This window comes from Lutjanus erythropterus, chromosome 11 (genome assembly GCF_056507025.1).
Source record: "Lutjanus erythropterus isolate fLutEry1 chromosome 11, fLutEry1.hap2, whole genome shotgun sequence".
NCBI classification, from domain to species: Eukaryota; Metazoa; Chordata; class Actinopteri; order Lutjaniformes; family Lutjanidae; genus Lutjanus; species Lutjanus erythropterus.
This window is the reverse complement of record NC_139327.1, coordinates 29827177-29846123: the sequence shown is the minus strand read 5'-3', so window position 1 is coordinate 29846123 and position 18947 is coordinate 29827177. Positions and strand designations below refer to the sequence as shown.

The 18947-nt window shown below is 37.8% G+C and overlaps 1 protein-coding gene across 1 annotated transcript; it reads left to right on the top strand.

Annotated features, from left to right (window-relative positions):
- The first annotated feature begins 1887 nt into the window (after positions 1 to 1887).
- ube2b (ubiquitin-conjugating enzyme E2B (RAD6 homolog)) lies at positions 1888 to 17102 on the top strand. Its single transcript, XM_084729925.1, has 6 exons — positions 1888 to 2088; positions 10240 to 10320; positions 11782 to 11807; positions 13345 to 13434; positions 14060 to 14148; positions 16025 to 17102. Exons 1-6 carry the CDS (start codon positions 2045 to 2047, stop codon positions 16151 to 16153), a joined length of 459 nt encoding a protein of 152 aa, XP_084586051.1. The 5' UTR covers positions 1888 to 2044; the 3' UTR covers positions 16154 to 17102.
- The last annotated feature ends 1845 nt before the right edge of the window (positions 17103 to 18947 follow it).

Here is an 18947-nt window from a genome sequence, read left to right as displayed (position 1 = left end):
GAAGACAGAGCCTGCTTAAATGTATCCTCGCTTTTTCTTTTATTGCTCTTAACTGTCGGAATTTGTCTTTGTTCTTAATTGTTGTCTCAGTGTTTATAGTGATCGTTTCCAGTCGTTGTTGTTTTTTGTAGCGTGGCTGTTAGTTTTCACTTTCAGCTAACGGTTGTTGGTATTCTGTCACTGTTAATGTTTAGCAGTTGTTTCTTTTTAGAATATCAGGGGAAATTCGTAGTATTTGATTGCAGATATCTTGGTCACAAACCACGGGTGATTTTAATAAAATAGCAGGTGATTGTCATTAAATGACTTGTTGCATTGTTCAATGATGAGAATACTATGAATATGTCATTACCTAAACTACTGAAAAAGCTGAAAAAGTAGCTAAACTACCAACAAACTACATATTGCAGTTAAATTAGGACTTGGACTTCATATAGTTAATAGGGAATCCAAGACAACACCTAGATATTTAAACTCATTTACTCGCTCTGTTTCCTTTGGATTAATAGTTACTATGAAGCCAATATATATTTTTTGTCTTAAAGGTAGAATAATAAAAGACACATAAATATGAGACTCCACTTTAGTACATTGTAAAGTAGCTGGTGGTAAACTACAGTTTTAAGTAGTTTCCCCAACACTGGGTGTGGTGGGAATTTTTTGAGCTGAGAAGAAGTAAAGTTTCTCTCCCTCCTCAGATCTCGTGTTAAAGCTGCGCTGCACGCTGGTGCTTTTTTTTTTTTTCACTTCCTCTTGTATGATAAGTGCAATTGAAAGGAGGAAAAAGTGGTTCTCTGCAGATATAGTCATTAAAAGCTCCTTGATTCTGAGGACCTCATCCTGAAACCTGACATTTACTTTTACATTTCAGATCCCTGAAGTATTTTCTGCAATCAAACTCCATCTCGGCCTTTAATTTCATCAGTGAAAAAGGCTTTAAGAGCATTTGTTGTTCCATAAACTTTGGAACGTTTTCCATTTCTTATTCTGTGTGTTCTTGTTTTAATATTTTACTTTGTGTGAGTCTCCCTTGATTTGTTCCCACACTTTTTTCGACTTACCAAATGCTTTCATCAAGACCAAGATAGCAGAAAACAAAAGGCAAAATTGGACACTTTGACAAAGGCAAGTGTGTAGTGGAGAAGAGCTGTCCAATGTGTTTTTTTTTATGGACTTCTTCCTCATTAGCTTCCACCTCCACAACAAGTGTTGCATGGTGATGCCAGCATTACTACACAGGAGAGGAAATGTTTGGAAAATTAAAAGAATTCATAGATGCTAGGGGTAAGATACTATTTCAGGTCTATTCAACTAGTGGTTCCTACAACCCAAATCAGGCCCTTTAATCATCTATAAATATGAGAAAAAGTAGATCATTGTGATTTTATTTATATAACCTTCAATCAGCAGTTTATGGGTGTTTGCAGTGGGGCAAAAGTACACACATTCTGTACTCAAGTAAAAGTATAGATACTTGTGTTAAAAAAAACAAACTTGTTTACTCAAGTAAAAAGTGAAAAGGTAAAGGGTCTGAAATGTACTCAAAGTATAAACAGTAACAGTGAAAGGGACAAAAAGTAACAAATACTCTGAGTGGTTTTTGATATAAATACTTTTACTTGAGTATTTCTATATAGTGTCTTTATGTTTGAGTTGTACACAATAGGTGTTAAAAACACTTTACACACGTCATGAGGCTTAAAGATTTTTAAATGTCTCTATGGGATGATGACAGTTAACCTTGCTTGAAGCTTTTAAATTTTATAAGGGTTTATATTTAGGATTTTTGCCTCGACATGTTTGTGACATAAAAGGGGCTGAACCATAGATGTAATGTATGGACCTATGGGCTGTAGCTGTGTGGGCCAGCAGCACTGTACCAACCGACGTCACGTCAGAAAGAGCTAGCAGCTCGCGGCAGCAGACAGTTGTTTTGGGAGAAGAAGAAGAAAAGGGCTACAAGCGGAAGAAGCCCCGGATTTGGTTTCGGTTAGTCTTCGGTTTATGGTCGTGGTTTAGGGTTTTTTAATTTACATTTTGAATAATGTCGACCCCGGCAAGGAGACGGCTTATGAGAGATTTTAAAAGGTATGGCAACGTTTTGGCAACCATCTCTTCTGTTTGTATGTGTGTGTGTGTGTGTGAAGCTAGCAGCGTTAGCCTGTCGACAGCTAGCTTAGCTTAGCGTTAGCCGCTGGTGCAAATAATACTGTATATAAAGCTTCACTGGAGTTTTTGTGAAATTAACATGCAAATTTATGTAGTTTGTCTCTGTACATGGCTGTGATAGGGTTGACAAAGAGACGATTGTTTGTTTTCAGTCATATTTAACGGTATCCGATCATGGTATTTTGGCTTTATGCTGTGTTTTCTATCCAGGGAATAACGTTGGTCTTTTCATATTTTCCTGGCTTGTTTGTTTGTTTGGGTGGGCGCAACTTCGCTAGCTGGGGTTACCTGAGGTAGCTGGACAAAAGACTTCATCAAAGCCTTTGTCTCTCGCCTTAACTGGCCCTGATTAGAAGCTGAATGTGATAAGATTGATCCCAATGCCCCATCGCAGTCTACAAGCTGTGGGTTTAAATTCTGCTGCTAAAAGGTAGCTTCAACCAGTCAGTCAGCATTATGGTTTCAGTCCCCCCTGGAAGCAACGTGGCTCTCAGGTGTTGCACAACTCCGTGTGAGTGTGTTTAGGGGGGGGTTGTCCATCTCAATGTTTAGGATGGGTATGAGGATGTGCCCATGACCACTTCTTACCACTTAATACTTGTTTGAAAATTCAATACTGGTATAATTAAAGGCAAAGTTCACCCCAAAATCAAAAATACACACTTCCCTTCTTACTTGTGGTGCTATTTATCCATTTAGATTGTTTTTGTGTGAGTTGCTGAATTTTGGAGATATCAGCCTTAAAGATGTCTGCCTTCTCTTGATTATAATAGAAGTAGATGGCACTCTGCTTGTGATGCTCAAAGTGCCCCTAAAATGCATTTGAAAAACTCAGCAGCATTGTCTTTTTCCAGTAATCATGACCTGGCCTCTCAGGATAATCCACTTAGCGTATTGAGAGCAGTTTCATGTAGGAACTACTTTCTCTCTTCCCTAGAAAGTAGTGATGTCACAACTCTCCAAATCCACAATTCAAATTGACCCTTGATTTTAAGGTCAGGATTCAGTTCAGTTTTTTGACTTAAACTAAGGCTGCACAATTAATGTAAATAATATCGAAATTGCAATACAGCCAAATGCAATATTAAAATCTCAGAAGTTGCTAATTTTTTTTGATAAAGATGCTTTTTAAAGTGGAACCAAACAGCATTATAATTAAGTCCTGTAGTGTTGAAGAAATGCCCTTGTCTACACATCAATTTCTCTGTATGTAAGAAAGCATGTTTGCTTGTAATGATATATGATATTGGAACATGTCACATCATGATTTTAAAAGTTGTTTTTTTTTCCAGTAATAGTGAAAATTGTGGTGTTGGGAAAATACTGTGAGAATTGGAATTCAGCCTTTGATTTCAGTTTCAATTCAATGTCGTTCATTTCGAACAATTTTCTATTTAATATTGAAAATGTTGCACTTCTAAATGGACTGTAGTGGTACTTGGCTTGTGGTGCTCAAACACCAAAAATACATTTGAAAAACTCAACAGCAATGTGTCTTTCCGGAAATCATGACCTGCTTACCCAAAATAACCCACAGACCTTGTTGTGAGCAGCTTCATGTAGGAACCACTTTGTTTCTACCATAGAAAGAAAGTAGTTCTACTTCCATTATATTCATTCATTCCTTCAACCTTAAATTATACTTAAGACATTGAGGTGCTAACCTCTTGTTTCTCACAGGTGAGAAGAAAATATGTATTTTTGATTTTGGGGCGAACTGTCTCTTTAAACAATCCATATTTTCTTCTTGTGTAAGTGATTGTAGTCTCAACCTCTTGCTGTGAAGACAAGATGAGAAGAATATGTTTGTGTTTCCTGGGAGAATCACACCTGGCAAGAGGCTGCTTGTAATACCTGCTATCCCCAATCTGTTGGCTTGCTCCATATGGCATCCTACAGTACGTGTGTGTGTGTGCGTGTTTGTGTGTCATTCACACACACCTGTCAGTGGAAAAAAGATCCTAAGCTATTCTACTAAGAACAGCCAATGAAGCAGGGCAGATAAGGTGTCACCGTAACTCTACTCTGCTGTGCCAGTCCCCAGGTGGTAAACTGTAACACACTGAGGCAAGAAAAACACAATAGCACATTCCTGGATCAGGCTGTGTGTGTGTATGCATGTCCACGCCAAGGCTGGCTGATTGAACTCAGCCTTGCATGATATTGCCTAACCTCCCTTGTTTGATCTGTAAGTCAAATTATTTGCTCAGTATGCGTCTTGAAACTGAGCTATGTAATTGTTTGAACAGCAACACTTTGGTGTGATGTTTTGGCTCAGTACCTTGGATGTGAAATGACACTTTGGGGTTGAAGTGCTGATTAAATAAGCAAATTTGGAGCTCTGTTGAGTCAAAAGTTTAAAAACTGAATTTCTTCAGATTTTAATCAGTAAAGTATCACTTTCGTTTCTTCTTCCAATATATTTTTAGAAGCGATTGACATTGTGAAACCAATAACCATTCCCTTACACTTCATTACCTTCCGTTTCTATTTTACAGTCCAATTGCTCCTCAGAGTATTTTAACGAGGATTCAGTTTTATAATGGCTTACTGTAGTTTGTAGGACTTGGTATCATTTAAAAAATTAGGATGCCACTACCCTGAAAGTGACACCGATACCAATAGAGTACTTTATTTGATACCCATCATGTAAATGGAAGCATTCGTGGCGTTTTTGTGGCATCTCAGCACACTGAACTGCCAAATCCGTCAGGTACACTGTGAACGACTTGACCACGCCACAGACAGTCTGCGTTGTAGCTGCTGTGGCAGTGGGTCAGTCACAAAAAATGTTAAATCAAAGAACACAGTTGTTGGGGGGCGAGCAAGACCATACAAATCACGTCAATTTTCCTAGATCTGGATACAAAAAGGATCAAATGCACATATCATTTGACTGGAGAAGTTTTGTTACTCCTTGGTACTGGGTAATTTGGGTCCATACATTAAATGTACCAATACTTAGCCCTAGTAGTTTGTAAGCTACAGTAATAGTTCTGGTTTGAGTTGATAAGAAATTAGAGCAACACTTTCCAGAGCTGTGTTTTGTTGTGTTTAGTTTGTTTGTCATTCTGTTATTCCAGGGGCCCTTTAAAAAAAACAGGTTTATTGCACTCCGACTCCTGAACTTAGCCTGAGGTGGGAAACTAGGTTGTTGGCTCCAGAACAGTTGATCAGAATAACTTAAATCAACTCTGAGTCTGTTCACTTGGAGTTAAAAGCATGCGTGAAAGCCATCATCAATGGAGCACCGATACTATGATTCATCATGGTAATGGGTATATAAAAGGCAGAGCGTCTGTTTTAAACCAACAGAGCAGATATATAAATGTGTGCAAATGCAGACCATGGTGTTTATTTTGAAAAACAGGAGTGCAGACAGGAGTCAAGAAGTCAGCTCTGTCACATTTTATTCAGTGTAGTCCACTCATTCATCATTTACACTGGATGATAAAGTGCTGGAATGTTACATTTGATTTTTAAATATATTTATCAGTTGTAACCTGACAGGGACAAAATGCAGGTGACAGCACCTGAAGATGAATATATGGATCAAACAGATAAGACATAGTGTGCTTATGGGCATGTAAAGTCATAGTAGAAGTAGTAGCAGCAATAATGATTTTTTCAGGTTCAAAAGGATTGTAAATTTTTAGATATCTGTTTTAGGCCGTTTCTGAATCTTGTGTAAATATTTTAACATTTAAATGATGTCAAAAGACTCAATGCTACCTATATTCAAAAACTCATATTTAATCCAATTTTATAATCTGAAGTCATTTTTCAGCTGCGTCACAATCATCCTCACTCAGAAATATTCATATCTTCTCCAACATGATAAATATGATATGATTGTTCCATCAGTGAGACCAATCATAATATGACAAATGATTGTTCGTTGGTCAGTGTCTGATAACCTACAGAGTTTTCTAACAGTGATTACTTTAGTAATGCATGGTAAATGTGTTGGATCAGGGGAACTGGTTTTAAGACTGACAGCTGTCTTAATGTCCACAGAGTCACAGTGTTATAAAGAAGGGTAGTATAGATTTTATTAATTATGATTAAGAATCCACACTGTCACAGATAGCTGTCCCTGTCCTTGCGTTGGGGACAGATTGATCATAAAAAAGTTCACATTAAAGTCCTCGGGTAGTGACTTAATAATCAGGATTTCGATGTTTTGGAAAAAAGGTAAATGTCTGCAGAATAAGGCGCTCTGATATCAGAACAAGTTAACACGACTGTATTAATGAAGAAATGAAATGGTGTGTTACCATGGTAACTCATTGTATTGTATTGTATTGTATGAGTATTGTACTCATTGTATACTGACTGGTCAGTACCGAAATATCAGTAAGCTCCTGGACAAACAATACTGCTATCAGTATTCATGTAATGTTTCATAGACAGCTGACGGGGCAAAATGTACAAAAATGTGGGCTTGCATTGCTAAATGTGATGAAAATGCAGTTTAAAGCAATAACTTGGGAAACTTATTTCTTTAAGAACGTAAAAAATAAAATAACTGTTGCATCTTTTAACTTTTTTTATCATTTCATTTCATGTCTATGTAAAGTATGGTGAGTAGCATCAATAAGAGTACCGATTATTATCAATATTGATAATAGGGATGTTCCTGGCGACTGATTTCCTTATTAATTTCATGTAAATTTTACTTAAGACTAGCCCTACTCTTCTAACATGAAATAACTCAAACGGATAAAATTGAGCACAATATGTATTTAAATGCTGCTGTAATGTGATGCACATTACGCCATGCATTATGACCATAGCGCATTATCCTTCAAAACAACCCATTTAATGCCATCCTGCAACATAGTGCAATTAACGATAGCAGTGCTAGCATCAGCAACCTGCTGTGCTTGCAGGTTAATGTCGGTGTCTGTGCTGAATGTGGCTATGCACAGCCTATATTCAGCCTTATTTCCATTTTCCACATCAAAATACTGATGGTGGGCGGCTGTGTAACAGCTTAGAGACAACAATTAACAGGCACTGAGCATTAACAAAATATTGGTTAACAGTTTAATCGACTAGTATTTCTGGTGCCGACTAGCGAGGGTCAGAATGTTTAATTGTATAGTCGACTAATCATGCACACCTCTAATCGATAAGTAGTGTCAGTGTCAATCGGTATCAATAAAACCCTACCAATACCTAACCCTATTTCTAGCAGACCATAGACAAGTGTATCTATATCCATGTCAGTTACTGAATTGACTGACTGATACAGAGGGTTTCCTTGACCACACTGTTTTGGGTATATTATTAATAATGGAAATTATACTAGGGCCGCAATAAACAGTTATTTTCATTATCAAATAATCTGAGAATTATTTTCCTGATTAATTGATTAGTAGTTTGGTCAGTAAAATGTCAAAAAAAATTGAGAAAAATGGCCATCCTGGTTCCCCAGACTCCATGGGGGTGTCCTTAACTGTCCAGTCCCAAAAGAAAGGCCAAAACCTAAAGATACTCATTTTCCAAGGATATAAAACAGAAATACAGCAAAATACCGTTGGTTCAAGGCTGTCCACTGCCTCTCTTAATCTGCTGTGTGCCAACTGGTCAGTAATCCCCATTTTCAAAGTAAAATAAAGTCACTCTCAGTCTGTCTAGTAGGGACGATGAGTGGAGCATCCCTCTACCAGCAGAGAGCTCAGGCAGATTACAGTAAATGAGGTTAATTGCAGTGGGTCTGTCTGCAGCTAGGGACATAGATCTACACTCAACACACAGACACACAAATCAGCCTACCTTGTTTTATAGCTGTAAGCTCGTATTAAACCAGCTTTTATACCAGGCATGGGATTGTGGGCCTTAGTCTGTGGTGATTCCAGATTTGGCCTACATGCCTTGATGATCTGAAGCAAAACCTTTAATGTGACACAATAATGCACCAAACAGAGGAAATTGTAGTTTATTCTGAGGCGGAAGACTCATTTCAGCACACTGCCTTTATTGGTCAGTGTGGGCTGATCAGTGCAGTAGTTTAACAAACCGGAGGGTGTTGTTGGAAACTTAATTTAAAATGCTGACCTGTGACATCTGTGTTGTGATTTGTTGACGTCTTTGTTGCCAGGCAGTTGTTGCTGTGGCACTTCAGGGATCACTTGTCAAACTGCTCTGGGCAGTCTTCTTTGAGCTGGAGATAATGATTATTTTCATAAATGATAAATCAATACATACTTATTTTGGGGTGTCTAATGAGTCATTTGCGTTGTAAAATAATATCCATGTCATGTTTCTAAGTTGTCCATATCTTAAGATATTAGAAAGGTATGTATTTTGAAATTATTTGAAATTATAGCAAATATTTTAGAACCTGGTATCAGCATCAGTATACCCTACGTGATTATTTTTCTTAATTCAAGTTTAACATACATAGTTTTATTTATTCTATAGGGGACGTTAATTTATAGTTTTTATAAATATTAAAAAGAAGTAGTGGTGCCAGTTTACTGTTTCAGTGCCTTGACATCATTTTGGAATAAAATAATCTAAAATATCTTTCACAAAAATGTTTATGTATATATTCTATATTCTGTATAGGGTTGTTAATGATTAATCATTAATTAATTAATAATTAGTCACTTTAGGAAAGTGTTTAAAAACATTAATTGATAATTAATTGATAGTCAAGAAATAGTAGTAACTGTACCTTATTTGTTGTTGTTTTTTTCTAGTGGAGCCATTTGCTTATTGTTCCAGGTTCCCAGATATCAGTGTTTTCCTGATTTACATCGCAGGGGTTTGGACTGTTGGTCATACTGAACAAGTCATTTCAAGTCTTCACCTCACTCCAGAACTCGCTTCAACCACTGAATGTATATTAAATATGATTTTAACCTATTTAATATACCGTCTGTGGCTCCAACTCATTTTTTGACATGCAGTTGTTGCATATTGCCCTTTAACAGTCATTTTAAAGATGTTTAGTGTTACACCAGTTATTAAGTACAGTTTTGTGAAAAAACAGCAAGTTAAATAATAAAAGACAGAAGAACAGATTAATATAAAAGGCAATGAAATTTCTTTTTAGTGGAAAAAAAAACAGTTCATTCACTTATTTTCTGTCAAGTGACACTACAGTCAATAAAATCATCACTCACTCAATCGTTGCTATTTCTTTGGACTTCATGTTACTGGAGTCTAAGTTTTTCTAGGTGACATTGCTTTCTCTGTCCTCTCCTGCTGCTGCTGACTACCCAGTTCTTCTACTCACTCCAAACACACTGGTGTGGCTGCTGCTGCTGCTGCTGCTGCAAATGTAAAACGCATCACCTCCTCTTCTGCACCAGATTGTTTTTCTTGGGAAAAGAACAGACACTGAGTGTCCAAAGCTTTCATGAACTAGGTTTCAGCTCTGTCGTTGGTGTTGGAGAGAAACAAAACAAACGTGTCTTAATAGGAAAAACAGCAGGGTGCCTCTCCTTTCTGTCGGGGGTTGTGTTTGTGTCTGTCGTTTATCCCAATAGCTTCATCATAAAGTCATTTAAGGTGAAGGTCGACTTAAAGCGCTTAACACTTGCAGCTCTTTGATGCTCAGTGGGGACAGACATGGTAAATTAGTGCTTCAGATGAGTGTTAAATGTATAGTTTGTGTTAATTGACATGTGACAGCAGGAATGGGCAGCGTGCAGTTGATCCTGCAAGCCTGGCTGTCGACTGAAGTCATGTTGATACAGCAGTTCGTGTTTTGACTGATAATTATCCTGCAGTCAAGGTGTTAATTAAAATCCTCACACTCTCTCCCATCGTTTTCTCCCCCCTACTGCTTCTTTCTCCCTTGTGTTTGTTTTTTGTTCTGTTTCCATTTCCATTTAATTCTGTCTTTCATCTTTTAATGTCCCTTTATCTCTGTTTGCCTCTCTTTACTTTCCGTCTGTCTTTTTTTTTTTTTGTTCAAATTTTTCTTTGTCTTCTTGGTTTCCTTTCTTCCTCCTGCCTTTCTTTTTGTCCGTGTCTCTTTCTGCTGTTTTTTTCCGTCTCTTTTTTTTGCCCCTCTTTTCTCTTACCATGTGTCTTTCTCTCTGTCTTATCCAGACTTCAAGAAGATCCTCCCACCGGTGTGAGTGGAGCACCATCAGAGAACAACATCATGCTTTGGAACGCTGTTATTTTTGGGTGAGTCATGCTCTAAATCCAACTCCGCCCTGCTGTCTTTACTGTGCCGCTGTGATTGTGATGCACAGAGCCCCTCTCCCCAACCCACCCGTTTGCAGTATTTAGATATTTCTGATTACAGCCCTGATTGTGGCACAGAACAGTCTGGAAAATCAGCATGTAGAGACTCAGCGGGTGTTTGGTGGAAGAACCGGCTGGGAGACACTGTTGGAGTGTGACTTTTTTCAAATTTGTGGTAACTTTTGGAAAAATTTGAAGTGCAATTGAAAGAAGAAACATGCCTTTAAAAACTCTTCTTGGTTATGAAATGCCAGCTGTTAGGGATACACCCCAATCTGAATACATTAGTCTGGAAAGCAGAAATAATACAATGGAAAACTTTATTTCTTCTGTCCTAATTTGCTGGTTATTATTCAAGAAAAAAAAAAAGATTTCCAAAATGTAAAGCAGTAACTAGGGCTGTGATAAAAAAAAAAAAAAGCATTACTGCATTACAGCAATACCACAATACTGCAATGATGCGGTCATGTGATGCCTACCGTGCGGTTGAGCATATAAAGGTTTGTGCAGTGCGTTTACTGCAAAATTTATTAACTGACATGCTGTAAACTTTACTGTACATTTACTGCCAGAGTAGCAACTTACTAATAGGTTTAAATTTCTGCTCCACTTTGAACGGCACCATCACAGTTCGCTCTCCCTCATTTGTACGCTGCACACAGATATTGCATACTGCATATACATACTGCCCTATTCCTTAAGGCAACTTTGCTACACTTATAACAGTGTCCTTTAATAAAGCCCAATCAAACGTAATAATTTGTGTTTTTTCACCACGGTCACAAAAAATTCAGTGATCCAGTATTATCACCAATCTATATCAGATACACCTTTATTTTGAAATTCCCATGGCATGTCTGTGTCCCAAATGTCTGGAAGCACCCGGTCATAAATTTGTTGAATTATAATTTAGTTGTCCAAAGAATTGATATAATATTGTATCATGATGAAATTTGTGTTTTACGCCCCTAATTATGACGTCTCCATGCACTTCCACTCCATGAAATTCACAAGTCAAACCAAAACATCAAGAACTTAAGCAAACGTCAAGTAATACCAGAAAGTAATTGAAAACTCAACAAGAACCAACCAACCAAAAACAAACCAGAGCATCACACAAGGGGTTTAAAATAGAAATAGACTTACTAATAGTTCTTCACCTGATTCAAAGTCAAGGGGGAAGCTGCCAGAAATGTTAAACATGTAGGCAGCTGATTTAATTGGCCCCTTTACACAGATGTGTGTGAACGTGAAGAGCTGAGTAAATAATGCCTCTGGTGTCTGTGCAGAGCAGGTCCTTGAAGGATAGATGGTTATTCTACAAGCCAAGGCCTTCTGGTAGCAGTGGGGATGTTTGGAATTTGGAAGTAATTTTTATTTTTCTCTCTCTGCCTTCTGCAGGCCTGTGGGAACACCGTTTGAAGATGGTAAGTTCTCCATTTTGATTTATCTTGTCCATAAAGTGCAGGCTCAGTGGGAGCGCATTCATCCAAGCTCTGGACTTGATTGAACTTTTCTCCTTCATTCTTGTTATTGTAGAGTTGCGTCATTCAATCCATCTATTACAGCCTTCTGGGCAGTGTGTTGTTAGTGTGACAGAGTCAGAGAGTGTTTGTACACACTCAAGCAATCAATTACAAAATCACACAGACTCAGAAACATTCCCACACCTATAAATAGATGTATGCACCATAGAGATAAAAAAGATATTACAAACAGGGTACCTGGGGAGTTTTAAAAGTTTGAAAATGGTTTTAAATAATCTAAAATTTAAGGACTAGAAATGTTTTAAGTACTTGGAGCTTTTGTAATAAGTTGAGTTGCCCTAAATAACCTTACAGCGCAGTTTTTAAGCATATGGACTGACACGTTTTCTGTGGTTATGGCTTCATACACAAACACAGTATTGCAATGGTTTGATGGTGTGAAAAACCGTAGAAATACTGCATCATGTTTCAAATTAATCTAGCAGAAATGTTCACTCGCATGCATGTGGTTGGCCACAGAAGCGAGTCATCAGCTTGGTTTTTGCCCAACGACCCTGTATTTTTTGTCTGCATGCATCCATATGCTGTGAACTTCAGGGGTTTTTCACAACCTGTTGACGGTACATTATTCCAGTTGTTACACAGATAATTGCTTTAAAAAAGAAAAAATAATTGATGATCTTATTGAAAAAACAAGAATCTCATTAATATTTTACAGTTGGGAAATGATAAAGGATGACTGGCATTTTCTAGTTTGTTAAATTATTTTTATGCTTCATAGCTAACTACTTTGCTATGTTGGTGCAATGTGTAGTATGATGCCAGATGGAAGGAACTAGAATGTGGAATCAGTCATTTTTGATTTTGTCATATTGGTGTGTAAGTATGCATAGATTTATAAGAGGTTATGCATTTAAATCCTGACGTACATGTGTATATTTTATTAGATTTTATTGCTCCTCAGAAAGAACGGACCTTAGAATCCCATAACTGACCAATCAGAATTGAGTATTAAACAAAGCTGTGTAATCAGTTTTACTTACTGAGTAACTGTGTAGCTGAACGTGTATTAGATTTGTTCAGTTCATAACAAACTTGCAGTTCTGCTGTATGATACATGCCGTACAAGCACAGACTCATTCATGCACATGCGTCCACTCTTTTTTTTCTCATAGCCTTTTATTTTGCTTGTAATTATGGCTCAGGTCAGGCAATAAAAGTGCTGACTCAGGGTTCATTGTTTTCTCTTGTTAGTCATCTCCCTCTTTTATTCTCCTTTTAGCCTGCAGAGTCGACATCTCTGCCTTGGTGAAGGATTAGCTTTCCCTTCTAGTTGAGCCGACCATATTTTTAGTAACATAATTGTTTCTCTCTCTTCTTTCTCTGACCCCTGCAATCCTTCACATCTGTATTCTCCCCACAGAATGACTTGTGTGCGCTCCTCACACACTCTGTTCCTTTGTCTGTGTCTCTGCAGGAACGTTTAAGCTTCTGATAGAGTTTTCAGAGGAGTACCCAAACAAGCCTCCCACAGTTCGGTTTGTCTCCAGAATGTTTCACCCAAATGGTAAGTGGCGCACCTGCCTTGAAGAACTCTCACATATTCACTGGTTCAAGTCATTCATTTAAAAATAGAAATAAAGGTCTGCCCTCAGTCTATTCATAAACAGCGTGTACAGTTTACATCAGTGTATGAAGCACAAAATGTTTGGTCTTTAGATGTAGCCCTTTTTGCACGGTTTGTGCCTCAAGTCCTCCTTTCCTCCTCATTCAAGCAGTTTCCTCCCATTCATCTCCTTTCCCAGCCCATAACTGAAATGAATTGAGTAGGTTAAAACAGCAAGGCTGGCAGGAAACTCAAAATGAAGTCAATTTTTTTTATGTATTTGCGTTTGTACAGCCAACTTGATGGATTTGCAGACAAAAGGTGTTACATCTGATTCCAACTGCAGTTCTTTAGGATGCATGTTTTTATCAATGGGACCAAAGAGCTATTTTGATTAATTCGATTAATCAACAAAATGATCACCAGATTAATAATAGAATGTGGCTTCTTCTTTTGCATCCGTTCCAGATATGTTGTACATTCAGTCTTTACTCTTTGTATGTTGGTGACACTAGTGCAGACACACAATAAATGATGTTGATCTCTGTGGACTGAAGCTTGAATATGTCGTTTCTGTGTTTTCCAGTTTACGCAGATGGCAGTATATGTTTAGACATCCTTCAGAACCGCTGGAGCCCCACATACGATGTGTCGTCCATACTCACCTCCATCCAGGTTGGTTGGTTTGACCGCTAGTACACAAAACACACTCAGAGCGTTCACATCAGAATCAGGTTTATCGCAAGTTAGGTTTTCACATACGAGGAACTTGTCTTGGTGTTTTGGTGCATAACAATTAATATAGTAAGTAGAAAAATATAAAGAAAGATAAAAAAGCAAGTAGTGTAAGTAAAGAGGCATAAAAATGAAAATGTTATAAAGATATGTATAAATCGTAACTGAAAAAGCTGTACAGATTTTGTGCAGGAATGTGCAAAAGTATGAAGTAGATGGAAGACAGATGGGCCATTTGGCACCCATCACTGTTGTCTTTTTTTAGACATTTGTGATGTTTGACTTGTGCTTTACTTGCTTCAAGTCATGTCATCTGTGACTGCACTGGTCCAATTAAAATGTTGTCTCTTATTTGTTGCAACTCAAATGTTCATGAGAACACAGCATAAAATTTTATTCCAACTATTCACAGCAGCTAATGAACAAACATACTGTATAGAAATCCCTCTGCCAGATTTGTAGGAAAAAAAAATTTTTGATGAGGAGATAACAGATTGTTACAGGTGTTGCTTGGTCATTCTGTGTTCAATGCCTGTATGCCTGCATGAGGGAAAAAAAAGACTTCTGGTATATATTCCGGCTGGCTCTCAGGACCCTGAATCAACGGCCAGACAGGAGCTGCTCAGGCTCTGAGTGTAGTGGATGTGAGCCATCTGCAGTTCTATGTTCAGCCCTCCTGTGTGCAGCTCCATCAAATATATTGCAGAGTTGTTTTGTGGCTTGCCAATCACCTTCCCTGCAATATTACAAGTTTCAGAGGTTATTTTTGCTCTTCTACACTCAACTTGCAGTTCCAGGCTGTTAATGATCAGATGCTTTCAACCAGGTGTTGGTTTGCCAGTACAGGTGGCTATAGGGCTGTGTATTGGCAAGAATGTGGTGATATGATACTTATCACAACACGGGGGTTACGATTCAATATGTTGTGACATATTGTGGTGATGGGGGCTATAAAACCCTGTTCCTTAATATATCCATTTTCTGTATTTCCTAGTTCTAGCTCTAACTCTTGGCAGAAGATTGATGAATATGATTGAAAATGTCAATAAATCGTTGGCAAATTCTGTGAAAATTCCCTTCTTTTTTTTTTTTCAGAAAGAATTTAATTTTCTCTAGCTCCAAGTATTTCATTACAACCCTCATAAGGTTTGAATGTGTTGGTGCAGTCATCTGTTTCCCATTAAGTAAGATCAATCTTTGTGCCAGTAGGCAGATAAATGATACCATGTTATGTTCCAAGCTGTTTTTTATTATGTTAGAACCGCCATCGAGGGGTCTAAATCAACAGATCTATGCAAAATTCTTGATAAGGTCTGAAAATGTTGTTCTAATAATTTGATCTCCTCGGGCAGCTCCAGAATGTGTGACCCAATGATGTGACTCTGAACCACAGTCTTCAGATGAGGGGTCGATTCTTGAGCTTTTGTTCTGACCAATGTAAATAATTAATTATCTTAAACTGTTGGTGGCTGCGTCTTGCACACACTGAAGAACTATTAATCTGCTCTGGGGTTATCCACCGCCACTCCTTCACAATCTCTTCACCTATGTCATCCTGCCAAGCTGATTTCAGGTGGTCCATGGTCACTGTACACCTCAACTGAGAGAGTGTCACCAATATATTTGATAAACATCCTTTCTTGAGGAGATCTTGCAGAAGTATCAGTACAGTATAATACAAAAATATAAAATATAATGCACAAGTGTTGTAAAATCACGTAGTGTGTAGTGTTATACTAAGAGAAAAAATTAGAAATAATAATTGCTATGCAAAAAAAGCGTGGAATTTTTTTTAATACTTCTTTTTTCCCTTCAGTCATTGCTGGACGAGCCAAACCCCAACAGCCCGGCCAACAGTCAGGCCGCACAGCTCTATCAGGAAAACAAGAGGGAGTACGAGAAGAGGGTGACGGCCATCGTGGAGCAGAGCTGGGTGGACGTCTGAGCTTCCCTCTGGCTCTCTACTCCTTCCTCTCCATCACCCTCTCTTCATCATCCCTGTACTCCAGTCTTTCATTTTTACCTCATCAAGAAAAAAAAAAAACAGCAACTATATCAGAAGAACTCAAGTGCCACCCTGAAAAAAAGGAAGAATACAACAACCAAACCAGAATGGACATTAACTTGCTTGCCAACACATTTTAGGAAAACGAGGGAGGGGAAATCAATCTTATATTTGTGTTTCTTGTCCTTAATTTTACTTTTTTATTGCATGATGTGAAATAAGTTATTGCTAACAGAATTTGTAATATATCTTTGTTGTTTGGTTGGATTGATGCTGTTAGTGTTTGAGTTTTACAGATTTCTCTTCCTTTTCTTTTTCGGGTTTTTTTTTGTTTTGTTTTGTTTTTTGTAACGTCTGCTGGTGTGCACGCATCTTGGCTGTTAGGAAAAGGGCAGGTTGTTGACCAAATCAGCATATTTTGAACGCCATGGAAGAATAACGACTGAGAAAAGCGTCTTTCAGAGTCAGAATTGTCGTTATTCTTCAAGTCAGCCACAGATGCAGCTGATCTGTTCCAGCATCTCTCTGTTATTTTAAGAGACACTGTAGGTTTGGGCTCACAGACGTCACAGGCTGCAACAGCGCCAAGTCTCACTTGCACCGATGAATCACGACTCCCTGGCTAGGCATCTCTGAGCTTTTATTTTAATCATTTCTGCTCCAAGGTAGAAGGTGATGTTGTAGAGGGAGTGTTATGAGAAAGTAAATATTAACACCAGGACGGGACAAGATAGACTTGGACTGTGTGAGTGTGGGAATCCTGGCTGAACCAAGGAAATACTGTAAGTCAGCTAAGAGAGTCGGTCTTTTCACTGCTTATCTCTTTTTCAGTGTATGAAGAGCACAGAAATAGAGCAGTACTGTCTTCAATGGTGGTGCTACATGATTATGTCTCCATGCCGGCAGGTTGTTTTCAGGTTGTCCGTACGTACATTCATCCGTCCCGTTCATGTGAAGGTGATATCTCAAGAGCGCCTTGATGGAATGGCATAAAATTTGACGCAAATGTCCACTTGGATTTGAGGATGAACTGATTAGAATTAGGAGGTCAAAGGTAACTGTAACCTTACAAAACACATCTTAACTCAAGAACTTATACCCGAATTATGACAGAATTTCACACAAATATCTAATAGGATAAAATGATGAGGTGATAACATTTTATACCAAAAGGTCAAAGGTCATCTCCACAGTGACATCATGATGTTCAGCTCTCGATCAGTCCTCTGTCCTCTGCTGTAAAGATAGTCTCTAAGTGAAGACAGCATGTTTCTCACTGGACATTATTCACTGCCTAACTTAAATTTTACTAAAAAAAAAATACATTTATACCTTTTTATTATTAAATTCCTTAAGTAAAGATAATATGAGTGTGGACAAACATGGATGTAAACAGCAACTTGACTGGTTCACGGAGGCAGTAATTCTAGTTTTCATGGTTCTTTCATGGTTAATGGGACGACAGAGGTTGCAAGAAGAAACCCATGAAGGTTTAAGATGAAATTAAGTACATATCAATATGTTCATAGATGCACTTCTATATCATGTTGTCATCTGTTCTGTTCATTTTCTATAATATTCTTTTATTAGTTGTCAGAGTTCATAATTTAGCTAAAAAGCTGAATGTAGAGCTGTGTTCAGAAGTATTAAGAATTTTTTTTTTTATTTAATGACGCAGAAAGTGAATCACTTTAAAGGCTTAATGCTTTGTTGCCTGTGACGTGTGCGAGCGTGAATGAAGTGTCGGTGGTTTTAATCCTTCTCTTAAAATGCCACAGCTGACACACAAATTAACAAATGAGCAGAGGATGAAAGCGGCGCGGTCCGGTGCATCAGTGAGAGCAGTTGAAAGAGGACTGACATCAGCTGTTTTCCCAAAGGCTTTAAGTTGTTTTCATGCCTGCGTTTGTCTCCTATTTTATTTGTATGTGACACCCAATTAAAAGACCACTTGAGTATAAAATCATGACTTTAACCAGCCCAACTCCAGCTAAGTAAACCATGGGAGATGGTCGTCATAAAATCAAACAAGACCTCCACTTTTCTGAGACAGTAAAGGTCATATTGTGACTAGTGACTTATTTCACCTATAAAAGCAGAAGGGATATGTTATAAAAAATTTTGTGAATTAAACAAAAAATGTATACTTATAACAATATGCTGTATAAACATAATAAAACACATTTTTCAGACTTTGAGACAGCCTTTTTTGTCCTCCCATTCCCTGATGTTTTTCTACAGCATCCTTCATTAAGTTGTAACGTTCATTACGGTGGGTGAAATTATGATTAATTAGAGACAAGACTTGTCCTTGTCAATGATTGTTCAGACCTTCGTTTGATTTAGTGTTATAATCAACTTATAATCTGTTTATTTTCCTTCCTCCGGGGTGTTTCAGCAGTACAGCACAGTCCCAAAATCATTACAACCTTAAGAAATTAGAGAGGAAATACAATTTTCTCTGTTGGTGATTGGTTCAAGGTTGGATTTGTGCTCAGCAGTGGTTTTATTGTTGTTTTAAATGGAAAAGAATCTGCCTGCAGGTGTAAAGTATGAAGACACAAAAACAACCCTAAATGGTGGAAATGACAAATGTTTTGTTCCATGTTTGTCAGCTGGAAAATGTTACAGACAGGGTTCATACAGTTTTTTAAGAGAAAAACTTTTGTTTTTCAAGGCACATACTGTAAACCAAACTTGACGAGCCTTTATCAGGATCACATCTAAACTGTTA